This window comes from Setaria viridis, chromosome 2 (genome assembly GCF_005286985.2).
Source record: "Setaria viridis chromosome 2, Setaria_viridis_v4.0, whole genome shotgun sequence".
Taxonomy (NCBI): Eukaryota; Viridiplantae; Streptophyta; class Magnoliopsida; order Poales; family Poaceae; genus Setaria; species Setaria viridis.
The window spans coordinates 36,197,377-36,210,688 of NC_048264.2; the positions used below are offsets into that span (position 1 = coordinate 36,197,377).

At 47.5% G+C, this 13,312-nt stretch overlaps 1 protein-coding gene, 1 long non-coding RNA gene and 1 pseudogene across 2 annotated transcripts; all 3 read right to left on the minus strand.

The window, feature by feature from the left end:
* Window positions 1–1,317: 1,317 nt before the first annotated feature.
* On the minus strand, window positions 1,318–4,434 carry LOC117844346 (uncharacterized). Its single transcript, XR_011897502.1, has 2 exons — window positions 3,979–4,434; window positions 1,318–1,670 (listed from the first exon to the last, which is right to left on the minus strand). It is a non-coding gene; the product is annotated as an uncharacterized lncRNA (long non-coding RNA).
* Window positions 4,435–4,900: 466 nt separating this feature from the next.
* LOC117844347 (UDP-glucosyltransferase UGT13248-like) lies at window positions 4,901–6,269 on the minus strand (annotated as a pseudogene).
* Window positions 6,270–8,775: 2,506 nt separating this feature from the next.
* On the minus strand, window positions 8,776–10,683 carry LOC117842898 (UDP-glucosyltransferase UGT13248). Its single transcript, XM_034723419.2, has 2 exons — window positions 9,830–10,683; window positions 8,776–9,717 (listed from the first exon to the last, which is right to left on the minus strand). Exons 1-2 carry the CDS (start codon window positions 10,493–10,495, stop codon window positions 8,983–8,985), a joined length of 1,401 nt encoding a protein of 466 aa, XP_034579310.1. The 5' UTR covers window positions 10,496–10,683; the 3' UTR covers window positions 8,776–8,982.
* Window positions 10,684–13,312: the final 2,629 nt, after the last annotated feature.

Consider the following 13,312-nt stretch of genomic DNA (forward strand, 5'->3'; position numbering starts at 1 on the left):
TCTCGGCGCATGAGGTGTGAACAAAGATGTACTCCCTCCATCCCAAATTATAAGTCATTCCAAGAATCTTGGAGAGTCAAAGCATCTCAAGTTTGACCAAAATTATAGAGAAAATTATAAAGATTTATGACATCAAATAGGTATACTATGCAAATATAATTGATGAAGAATCTAATGATACTTAGATGACATCATAAATATTATTATATTATCATATAAATTTAGTCAAACTTGAGATACTTTAACTCTCCAAGATTCTTGGAATGCCTTATAATTTGGGATGGATGAGTACGTACCAGCAGTACCACATGAAGAACTGCCGGCGGTAAGCCCAGCTTCGCTCGGCAGTAAGCCTTCAAGCTTCAGCTTCTCCTTTCCTCTTCTTGATGCCAACGAGCAAATTTCTGTAATTGAAAATAAAATTTCAATAACAAGTCCTATATGCTCGACAAATTATTGTACTTCAACTAAGTTACCCTTCTTTTCACTTCTTTATAACTAATTAATAGACTTCTGGAACAACTAATTTGGCCTTTCTAAATCGATGTTGGGTATGCATTCTAAAACAACCAGGTCATAGAACTTTTCACGAACTTCTCCTCCACTATGCATAGCAGTCAGTTTGATAGAGGTCACGCTTTATCACCAAAAGAATCAAGAATATATAGAACTAAACTTGCCTTGGAGTTGCTGCAGATTTTTCACCCTAGCTAGCTTTCAGTTTTAGGTAGCCACTGCGACTGCTCTGCATTAAGTGAAAAAAAACAAGAGGTGCTCAATATAATGATCACCATGAAAACAAGTACACTAATAAGTGGCTTTTGATCTGATCCAGCAAATTACAGAAGTGAGGAATAGGGATGCAATAATACATATTCTGCACGAAAATAAAATATGACTTGGCATGCAATTGTTATATTACCAGACTAGAGCAACTCCAAGAGTTCCCTAAAAAATTCTTCCCCAAAACGAGGTATTGGGAGCTATGCTAAATTTTTTTTTCCCAAAAACATAGTAGGCCACAGCAGAACGCTAAAAACTATCTTCCAATAATTTTAAAAAAGACCACATCATCATAATTTAGCCAATATACTTGGCTTGCCCCACCTTTCGACCCATGACACTGGGCGTCCGGAGTCCTTCTCCGGGTGCAGCGCCATGCACCGAACCTCCTCGACCCCTTCTGTTTTGAGTAGTGTTGTTTGAGCTTTCAAGGGATCTACATAGAAAAGAAAACAAAATGCAGAACAGCGTTTGTACTTGGATTATCTGTTAGCAGTATAGCCCAGTTGATATTAGTGAAGTTCAAGGTACGCAGAATCCAGAATCCAAACTCTTATAGCACTATAATTACCGACAATCTTCAAGAATTATGAGCACTACAACATGTAATATGGGAGCAGGAATAGTTCAGTAGCTGAGTCCCTGTAAACACCCATTCACCACTGCAGTGTTTTTATACTAATTCAAGAATTTCTGTTGCTAGAAAGAATGTTCCTCCAACTCTCCAAACACTAAAATTGGAATGCTGTAGAGGTCGAAGCCTTTACTTGTCCGAAAGTCTCTTCATACTTCACCATAGCTATCCTCAGTGTGTCTTTGTCGCACTGCCTGAATACAAGCTCCATGAGCATTCTGGAGCTTTGTGCTTCTACTCTATCTCCTCGAACCTGAAGTGAATACAAATATGAGGTGAGTATTATGCAACTGTAAGAATGGGAAGTTTCTAAAGTTGAACTGAGAAATTAAGAACTTATGCAGAAGAAAGAAAGAAAAATTGAACAGTGGTGTAAGGCTAAAATCTGTCTGAAAAATTGACCGCGTGCTTCAGGCGCCACCGGAGCGCAGCAGGTGAGGGACCGTCATCGTCGTCGAGCACTCAGACCTTGAGCTACGCGCCGTCGCTGGCCACGTAGTGCAGGCGCCCGCCGTAGTGCGCAAGGCGCGCATCGCCGCCACCCGCCGCCAGCGCTACCGCCCCGCTGCTCGCCCCGCCGGATCTTGAAGCTACAACTACATCAAACCTCAGCAGATCTTGAAGCTCAACAGATCTTGAAGCTCCGGATGGACACCACTAGCGGCCATCAGCCGCCATCCTTCTTTCGTGCGTTGTGCCCGCACTTCCCATCGGCTGCCCTCCTCGCAGCCGCCACTCTCGCCGCCGCGCATCTGTGGTCCGTCGGGAACCGATGCTTGAGGCACACCTTGAGGCCGCACCTCTTGCACTGCATCGTGGCATCGCGTTGCAGAAGGTGAGCGCCTCCTTGCACCGTGGCACGGGGCACTGCGGCTTGCGCTTCCTCGCCGGGTAGCAGCTGCCCAACCGCGCGTGCGCGTCCAAGATGTCAGCCTGCCCCGGTGCCGCCCGCTCAACGGAGTCGCCATAGTCCGGGCACAGCACGACGGGAAAAAACGCGCGCGGGGAAGGGGAGGGAGGCGGATTGGGGAAGACCGGCCGACGCGAATATATGCGGGGCGGACGGTGTTTTTTCGTGTTGCTAATATTTCGGTGAGTTTTAGGTGGACTGTTGGAGTTCTTTTTTTCTCTTTTTTTTCCTAAAGGAGGTATTGGGGATAAAATTAGCAGTCTTTTGAAGTTGCTCTAAATAGCTAATTAAACAAGACAGGATCCACGCCTTTTTCATATTTGACAACAACTGAAAGTAAACTTGCTTGCCTTTGCATCATTATCTCAAGGATTTAACTCATACGTGCATGTGAACAGAAAAAGAATTAAACGACACAGACACATACTATGCAGGGTAATATGATTCGGAAGTGGCTACAATAATATTATATGTTCATTACAACAAAATAAAGACATGATTAAAATCAATAACACCCAAATGATTACTCATTAAGCTAATTTATCAAAATATCAGTACAAATGTTTCAAATGGAAGAGTACTACTACTAGTATCATTTGACAAGGTTTGAACGGAAGAGTACTCATCAGAAACTGATTCAGTTACCCCGCAAAAATAAAAAGAAAAAAGAACTAATTCATATAAACAGAAATGTACATTTTGGAGTCAATAACAGAGATGTGCATACTTTCGATCTGCAAAAGTAAAATGATTCGGGAGTGGCTACAATAGTATTAGATGTTCCCTACAACAAAACAAAGATATGATTCAAATCAACAAAACCCAAATGATTACTCCTGAAGCTAATTTATCAAATATCAATACAAACGTTTCGAATGGAAGAGTACCACTACTAGTATCATTTGATAATGTTAGAACCGAAGAAAGTAGTCAACAGAAATTGATTCAGTTAACCCGGCAAAAATAAAAAGAAAGAGCTAATTCAAATAAACAGATGTGCAACTTTCTGTCTGCAAAAGTATAAAAGGTATTCATTCTTTAGTCATTTTCTTATTCGCGCATTTTGGAGTCAATAACAGAAAAGGTTAGCAAAATTTTATCTAAAAATTGGGTGCCAACAGAACTTCGTTTGTGCAATGACATACTTGATCTTAATTAGATAATCAATGCTAGCTAGTTGGTTCCATTTTGATTCTTTGTTGGATCATTCTAATAATAAGGCAGAAACTGATGACCTAATTAACGCTCTTTTGAGGTTCAAAATATAATACAGACTATAAAGCAACAAAACTGCAAAACCATAACCCCGCAAGAAATTCACTAGATCTACAAGGATTCCAACGCCCCAACAAGCCACCCATCGACCAATCCAAAATCATGCTAGACATCCACAAGCATTCTACATTTCTACTGTGGGACCATCATAAACGCATCACGCATCACCAGATCAAGTGAATTTCTTGCGGGCTCTAAATCCCAGCAAAATGGGCTCTAAACAAGCTAAAAAAAATATGCGAAAGCTATGTCTCACCGCCACCCCAGGTTTCCCCGACGCTAGATCTGTTAAGATCTCGACCAAAGATCCTGCCAGTGCTACTACTAGCTCGAGCACAAGTATGTGCTGCGTGCACGCGTGCGTGTAGCCGTATACCTCTGGCCGATGCAGAACTCGCAGAGCTCGCGGCGGCTGCCCGTTGGAGAAGATGATGATGATGAGCGCGAGCACAGACAGATCGTACGCCTTCTTGAGAAGCAGGCTGTTGCGGCGCTTGCTGAAGGCCGCGCCGTCACCTGCCCGTAGATCTTGTTCTCCCGTCCCTCCCCATGGCGCCGGCAGCTTCGTCCGAAGGCACCTTAGCTGGCTACGACTACGGCTCAACAATAATCTTCTACCCTTACAGCTGCTGCCTCTCTCGATCTCCCTACTACCACGGCCAGAGCTTCTAGCTAGAGATGGAGACAACACGGAACGAAGCGAACGAAAAGTGGAAGGGGCAATGGGGAGAGGAGCCGAGGAGAGGTAGGGGAGGGCGCTAGTAAAGAGCTGAGGAGTGATTAGGGTTGCCGTTTTCGGCAAGGTGGTAGGCGACGCGGAGCCCTAGAGGCACGCGTGATCAGCTAGCTCGTACGTACGCACACGCCACCTTTGCATTCAATCAGATTCAATTCGGCTGCTGCCAACTGATGGGTAGTGGAAAGAATTCATAGCTACATGTATTTATCTTCAGCGGCCGGGCAGCATGTCTATAACATTTGTGAAACGAATTCGCCCAATGTTGCATTAAAAAAATCCATCCAATGCTTTGGAGGATATATTGCATTTGCATGGACGTATCACATATATACATATATGTAGTGCTAAAATCGCACAATATATGTTAGCCGTACGTATGAACGTTTCGCTTTAAAAGCTGATGATTTTAGAAACTTCAAACACTGAATTTACAGGAAAAAAAATACTTACAGGAAAGCTAAAACTACACTCGGGTGTTACGTTGTTCAGAGCCATGTTTCCATAACAGAATTTTTCAGCCGCCATGCACCAACGCCACTCTCGTGCTTTACGTCTCCAACTTTAGCAAGAAAACATTTTCTCTCTACTGCCGCACGCGCGCTGCTCCACCTCCTCACTCCTCACCACTCCTTTGGCATCTGGCCAAACCCGCACACCGACACGCCACACATCTTGGATGTACTTGGCGTTTGTTGTCTGGTCCGACCAGTTCGGCATCGCCACCATGGGCACACCGGCGCTAAGCGCTTCCACCGGCGAGTTCCAACCACAATGTTTCATGAAACAGCCGACAGATGGATGTGCTAGAACCTCCAACTGTGGACACCATGGGTAGCTTGGCAGTCTCCATTGCCCGGACGACCCACAAGAATGGCTTGTTTGCCACTGTTGTAGAGGCCTTCTGCTATCTCGCTCATCTGGTCAGGATCCAGAGAGGCCATGCTACCAAAGGAGACGTACAGAACAGACTGCACCTTCTGGGCGTCGAGCCATGCTTTGCTTTCCATTATCATTGGTGTGTGCAGGTGGATGCCGTAGGACACGTCGTCTGGAAGGCGGTTGTCGAGGAATGCCGACGGAATGGTTGGGCCCACCATCTTGTCTCTCCACGTAGATGCCAAGTAGTCCGCTTCCTGTGGATTCAGGCAGGAAAGAAACGTACGATTCAATGTCAATCAGAAGTTAAGAACATATGGCAGCATGCATCATGCAGCCATGCATGTCTCGTATGGAGTGACACATTTGGGCTCACTGCTCACCTGCGGCTCCAAGTCGTAGAATGAGTTGACGAGCACGTGGTCGGCAGTGTCCAACCCCAAGAGCTGGTTCACCAGCAACTTCCGAAAAGATGGGTGATAGCTCGTATCGGCCAGGAACGTCGGCATGTCGCTCATCTCGAGCTGGCACGACAGCCGGTCCAGGCCCCGTATCACCTCCGGCTGCAGTAGCGGTGGCGGCGGCAGCCGCCCGGCCCACGCGTGTGCACGTACAGGATGTCCACGGCGCACGTCTGCGTGAGGAACCGCCGCGCCCGCCGCGCCGCGCTGCCTCGCCACGCCCAGCGCCCACGGCATGACCGCGTCGTACACCACCACGTGGACCGGCCGGCCCAGCTCCGACTCCGACCGGAGGAGCTCGTCCAGCGTCTTGGACCCCGCCGACTCAAGCTGCTCGAAGTAGTGGGCGCCTACTCCTCCTAGCTCGTCGGGGCCACCGCCGTCGCAGCCGTCGGAGAAAACGGCGACGTGCACCGAGCTGGGGGTCGGCTTGGTGGAGTTGACGACGAAACGGGTTGCCGCGAGGGTGCACCGGACGCCGCTGTGGCTCGCGAGCCGCTTGCCGTACTGGAGCAGCGGGTTGATGTGGCCCTGGCGGACCGGGAATGGGACGAGAAGGACGTGGATGCTTCTTTGGTCGGAGCTCGCCATTGCTATCTGAATGTGTGATAATGTGTTATGTGAACTGCCGTGGCGATGTTCTTAAGAATAGCGTGAGTGAAGGTCGCTATATATAGGCGTCTTGGAGCTTCTGCGTCATAATCAGATGCTGAAGCTAGCAAAGCCCAAGTGGCCACCTATTTTTTAATATTTGAACTGATGGTAAGATATGTTCATGATACCTAATTAAACTAGGGAAAGCTATACTACACTCAGTATTTCTACTCCTCCCCACACTCGAATTTTGCTGCCCAATCATTCCATGCCACAACACCTTCTTGAGCTCCAGCGGCACCTTCTTCTTGAGCTCTGGCGAGTTAGGGTTCGGGGGTGGGTTCGGGGGTGGCGGTTACCTGTGGCCTCTGGGTGTAGAAGGTGCTCCGGGTGGCTCGCCGGCCGGTGGTGGTGGCATTCGAGATGGCGGATGAGCGGAGGCGGCGAGGTGCTGCCGGAGCCGGGTGGTGGCGGACCCCCGGTTGGGCGGTGGTGGTGGCGGGGGTGAGCACTGGCGACGAATTATGGTGCGAGCGGTCGAGACGGCGGCAGAGGATCCGGCGGCGCCGCTGGAGACAAGTAGGGCAGCGGAGGAGGCGGGCGCGGCTCAGGTGACCTCTGACAATGGGAACGAATGGCAGGGGGTGGAGGGAGAGAGGGAGGGTGGGACTCACTGGCATCGGGGATGGTGCCGGCGAGGTAGCGGGGTGGAGATGGCGGGCGCCGGCAGCTCGGTAAAGAAGGAGATAAGGTGGAGGGAGGTTGGTGGGAGAAGATAAGGTGGAGGATGGACCGATCACGGTGGTTGATTTTAGATCTGACGGACAAAAAAAAATTCAGGTGTTGGAAGGATTCTCTACACTCGAGTGCTGTGTTTGATAACTCCTTAAACTAATACATGTTTGTAGCCTCTGTTTTTCCTATATTTTTATTTTAACTAAAAAGTATTATTAGTTATAGCTACATGCTGAAACTCAGTGACCAAAGCTTCCTGTGCATATAACTTTGTTCTTGTCCCATTTTTCCCTTCTTTTCAGAATAGTTATTAGACTTATTTTTCTGGGTAGCTTGAGTGTATATGTTGTCTGATTGTGCAAGTAGGGTTAAGGACATTCGTTTTAATCTATTTCAAGTTTAGAAAGAATGTTATCCTCCAAACTGACATTGGCTTAGATAGTGAATCCCTACCTGACTGCCAACTGTCGGGGGACAATCCGACAGTTCACCACGGGGCTACCCAAGGTGGTAGATTGTTTGGATGGGATCGTCGTGCTTGGAGCTAGATGGATGAACACATGGACACCGAAAATTAACAAGGTTCGGACCACCAAATAGGTGTAAGACCCTACATCATGTGCTCAGGGTTTGTATTCTCAATGTATAGCGTATCGAATATGATTTGGGTTTTTGAGGGATCCCCGCCCGCCTTGCATAGCCGGGGCAGGGTTACAGATTTGATCCGGATCAAATTCTAGTCGATTGCAAGGAATCAAACCCAATCCTAGTACAAATTATCTCTTTACATATTTAAACCGATCATATCTTTATCCCTATCTTTTTCGTGCCGACACTTCATCTTGCTCTGCACATCTCCGCCTACAATTCGGGTGAGCCATGCTACCCCTTGGCAGGCGTTCAAGCCCATCCGATCGGTACTCGGGGGGTCATAACCTCCACAAGAAGCGATCCTTAATGTACGGTAAAGATGACAGCTGTAGTGTGGTTACGTGGATGATTGGGTTTGCCACGAGGACAACCAACAGATTGCTGGATTTACACTGTTTTGCGTGTATTCATTATAATCACTGTTGTTGTGGTGATTATGAGCACTTGATGCGGTTTAAATTGGATGGTTCCACCATATTAATTTGGTATAGAAAAAGATCCATATTACTCCCCTTAGGTATAGCTAAAATAGATAACCCTTAAAGTTTTTTATTCAGTTTACCCCTAAAATTATGCCATTTGGTTCGATTATTTATATTTTTTTATTTCTTCATGTACAAGTGGAACCTTAGGTTAAAATTTTGCAAGATGATCGAAGATATCAGAAAAATATATCATGAATTTTTTATCATTATTTTGTTAGGCAGGATATTTAATAATAAATATGTCCGGGAGATATATATACACACACACATATATATATATATATATGAAAAATAATGATGAAAAATTAATAATATATTTTTTAATATAGATTCTAATATCCACTACCACCCTACAAAATCTTTAATTAAAATCCAACTTGTGTATAGAAAAAAATTGTGTTACGGATAAATTCAACCAAATAGGATCGTTTAGGGGTAAATGAACCAAAAAATAGTTTAGAGGGTTATCCAAACTTTTGATATACTTGAGGGTAGTAATTTGGATTTTTTTCTTTAATATATATACCATAGAATTTGAGGAAAAAGCAAATTGTATATTGGAAAATATATAGCATTTCCGATAACCTTCCAGAGTTACTCAACATGTGTTCCTCACCTGAGCGCTTATGGTATATTGCACACGCCAACAAATTATGTTGTTCATCTATAAATCTTGGGTGCAATTAAACGCCCCCTCAAACCCAAAGGATCTACGTATCGACCATTATTAGGAGTGTCCAACTTTTTCCTACTTATAAAATACGCAAGAGAGCTACATTTCTCTATCAAGAAGGAAAATAATACAAGTAACTTATAAATGCGCTTCGGGCTATCACGAATCAGTCGGCATGAGTCACATGAGCAACACTTGATAGGAAATCCGAAATGTTGGTGTCCGAGGTTCCGCCTTCGCTCATGGACTTCTTAGCCTTGTCACTCCAGTCTAAAGCCTTCATCCTGAACTCCTTGCACAATTCCCCTTCCATGACCTCCCGCACACACCGCTCCACCTCCTCGCTCCTCACCACTCCTTTGGCATCTGGCCGCACCCGCACGCCAACACGCCACACATCTTGGATGTACTTGGCGTTTGTTGTCTGGTCCGACCAGTTCGGCATCGCCACCATGGGCACACCGGCGCTAAGCGCTTCCACCGTCGAGTTCCAACCACAATGTGTCATGAAACAGCCGACAGATGGATGTGCTAGAACCTCCAACTGTAGACACCATGGCACTATGAACCCCCTTACCTTAGTTTTGTCGGCAAAATCCTTGGGTAGCTTGGCAGTCTCCGTTGCCCGAACGACCCACAAGAATGGCCTGCCACTGTTGTAGAGGCCCTCGGCTATCTCGCTCATCTGGTCAGGATCCAGAGAGGCCATGCTACCAAAGGAGACGTACAGAACAGACTGCACCTTCTGGGCGTCGAGCCATGCCTTGCTTTCCATTGTCATTGGTGTGGGCAGGTGGATGCCGTAGGACACGTCGTCTGGAAGGCGGTTGTCGAGGAATGCCGACGGAATGGTTGGGCCCACCATCTTGGCTCTCCACGTAGATGCCAAGTAGTCCGCTTCCTGTGGATTCAGGCAGGAAAGAACGACTTAAGCCAGTGTGTCAGAACATAGGGCAGCATGATTATAGTTGCAGCCATGTCTCGTTTACAGTCACGCATTTGGGCTTACTCACCTGCGGCTCCAAATCGTAGAATGAGTTGACGAGCACATGGTCGGCAGTGTCCAACCCCATGAACTGGTTCACCAGCAACTCCCTGAAAGACGGGTGATAGCTCGTGTCCGTCAGGAACGTCGGCATGTCGCTCATCTCGAGCTCGCACGACAGCCCATCCAGGCCCCGTATCTCCTCCGGCCGCAGTAGCGGTGGCGGCGGCAGCCGCCCGGCCCACGCGTGCGCGTACAGGATGTCCACGGCGCACGTCTGCGTGAGGAACGCCGCGCTCGCCGCGCCGCGCCGCCTCGCCACACCCAGCGCCCACGGCAGGAACGCGTCGTACACCACCACGTGCACCGGCCGGCCCTGCTCCGACTCCGACTGGAGGAGCGCGTCCAGCGTCTCGGACCCGGCCGACTCGAGCCGCTCGAAGTAGGGGGCGCCCACCCCTCCTAGCTCGCCGGGGCCGACACCGTCGCAGCCGTCCGAGAAGACGGCGACGTGCACCGAGCTCGGGGTTGGTTTGGTGGAGTTGACGACGAAACGGGTCGCGGCGAGGGTGCACCGGACGCCGCTGTGGCTCGCGAGGCGCTTGCCGAACTGGAGTAGCGGGTTGATGTGGCCCTGGACCGGGAATGGGACGAGAAGGACGTGGATGCTTCTTTCGTTGTCGGAGCTCCCCATGGCTATCTCAATGTGTGATAATGTGTTATCCGAAGTGCAGTGCGAGGTGTTCCTGAGAAGAACATGAGTGAAGGGTCTGTTTATAGGCGTCCAGCAGCCTGGAGCTTCCGCGACATAATCAGGTGCTGAAGCAAAGCTCAAGTGGCCAAGTGTTTCTACTGAAATCGGCGAAAAATGGAGCTCTGCTTGGATCTGCGGCAGGTGCGGTTGGAGAAAACGACACGATCACAGGACGCACTACCGGGGTTCGGAAGCCGTCGGCCCGTCACTTAGCTTGTCGGTTTTCTTTACATCACATTTACATCACACGTCATCGATGACTTAAGCTTCATATAGGGTGATTGGATTTGCTGTCAGCAGTGACATGAGCATTATTGCGTAATAATTTCATGGACTGTTTCAAACATTTCTTGAGAAAAGCCCCTTGGACTGTTTCAGTTTAGTTCCAACTCTAGAGACAGGCATCCGGCATCGTCATTGGACTATATGTAAAGATCGTTCGATTTCGTTCTAAAGCTGAGCTTACATCATGTGGTTTTTACCATGTTGGAGGCAAATTTGCCATGTCGAAACAAGGCGTATGCTAGTCTGAACAGTAAGTATTCGACAATAACCTCACGATTCTACTGTGCAGCGACGATTCTACTTGTTTCGAGACCACGATTGCATTTGCACTCAACTTTGAATGCCCACCGCAATATCAACATGGAGTTTGCTAATTTACGATCGCCCATGTGAAGGTCCTTCCACGGTTGAATCCCGATAAGTCTTTTATAGTTTGGTCCTCCATGGCACCTACCCTTTTCACTTTCCCTTTTTGTTATGGTCCTACACTCCTCCATAGCAGAGTCCACGTGCACCGGCCGGCGCTGCTCCCGACTCTGACCGTCCAGCGTCTCCGACCCAGCCGAAGAGTTCATCGGAGTTGCAGGCTGCCATGGCGAGCAGGTGTACAAGGACGGTGAAATCAGGAGATAAGATGAATGGTGGTTGGTCCCAAAAATTGATTTTCGGCAGGCACTAGGGTCCAAAGAAATTTGATCCATGTCATAGAAGATGCCACAAGTTTTTCAGTGACAAATACAAAATCTGGATCTTTTATAATAGCATACGCATTATCCATAATTGCAAATGAAATAAACATGGCAAAACCTAAGCGCATTTTGTTCAAGTCAAATATTTGAGCAAAGTTACAAACATTTTAGACAGAAGGGCAATGATAGCGCTACTGATTACTTAAATACTACAAGATGAGCAGAACAAGATCTGCTAATGGCTTGTCATCCGATTGATAGTCTTCATCGTACCTATCCACATGGTGCACCATGAAGCTAATTTATTTCCATGTGCTGATAGCACGGCCGCCTAATTGAGAGTCCTTCCAATAAGCTCAGGGACATCGTACCTATCCACGTCAAGTTCACCATGATACCAATATGGTCCGGGCACTGGCCACCTGTCATCCAAAACATATTTTTTTCTCCAATGATGTAGGTTGATTGTTGAATAAAATAGTTCAAGTCACGAAACAAGTGGCAACGAGAAAACAGAACAAATATTACCTGTATTTCTCCCCCACCATGAAACAATCAAATATGTGCATAGGATACTCTCCGCTGTCGTCCAACATATTTTTCCATTGTAAGTTCAGACTATTATGCTTACCCAGTTACAACTGAGATAACAGAAAAAAAAAGTACCTTTCTGATGGTAATCTGGAATCAACTACTCTTAAAAGATTAAGGATCACATTCCTTGGAAGGAAAGGAGTTACATCGCTTCCATCATAAAAGTTCATGCCAACAAAACTCCCATCAAAACCAATAAGAGGGCCACCGATCTCAGCCTAGTACCAAAAAGACAAATGTTACTGTTAAACTTGTAATTCCTGATTCAGTGGGAGAATTGCAATTAAAGAGTGAGCTCGGATTCTAATGCAATTATTTAATACAGGCTACCATGTAAAGAAACAGTATGAAAATTTCAACATGCTACCTTCGTGATGTTACAAGTGGAACACTGATCGAAGCTCTTTGCAATTAAGTTTGCAATCCTCGTTACTACTTTTCACTTTACCAATTGTGGCCATCAATAGTCCATGTATAGTGTCATGCCCTATAGCCACTACCTTTTTAGGTGACACTAACATTCCTTTATCGAAAATGTCTGCAGGTCGAGTGGCATTGAAATGTTTCTTGACACTGACAATAGCAATATTATATTGTAAATTATAGAATTCCAATGTTCCATCACAGCGTTGATTCGGTGGGAGAAACACCTCAATCTGCATTCATTTAGGGCTCCTTTGGCAGTCCACTTCCCCGCAGGGAACCTGGCCGTTTCCGCGCGCCCGCAACCCACGCGGGATTCTTCCACGCAGCGTCCAACTTGCGCATTTGGTAGCCTGCTGGGCCACGTCTTTCAGCCCGAATGAGCCCAGCTTCCACGCGGAAAGACTCCTGACGTCCACAGGTCGGGAAGCGTTCCTCTCCATCCCCGTTGTCTCGCGACTTCTCCCCACGCGAGAGACCGCCACCGCTGCCGCCACCTGATCTCCTCGACGTTGCTGCCTGATCTCCTCCGCCGCCACTTGATCTCCTCCGCAGCCACCCGATCTCCTGCGCAGGTTGGTCCTCATCTTCTCGTGTCTCCCTGCTCTCCGCTAGGGTTTGCGCTCACCGGGCTACCGGGCCATCGCTGTTTCCTCCCTATCTCAGCTATGGAAATCCTCCTGTAGATCTTGGGGCTACTGCGCCGCCGCTATCTCCTCCCTGCTCCCGCGTTCACTATGAACTTTGGAAGTTGTAGACACGAGCG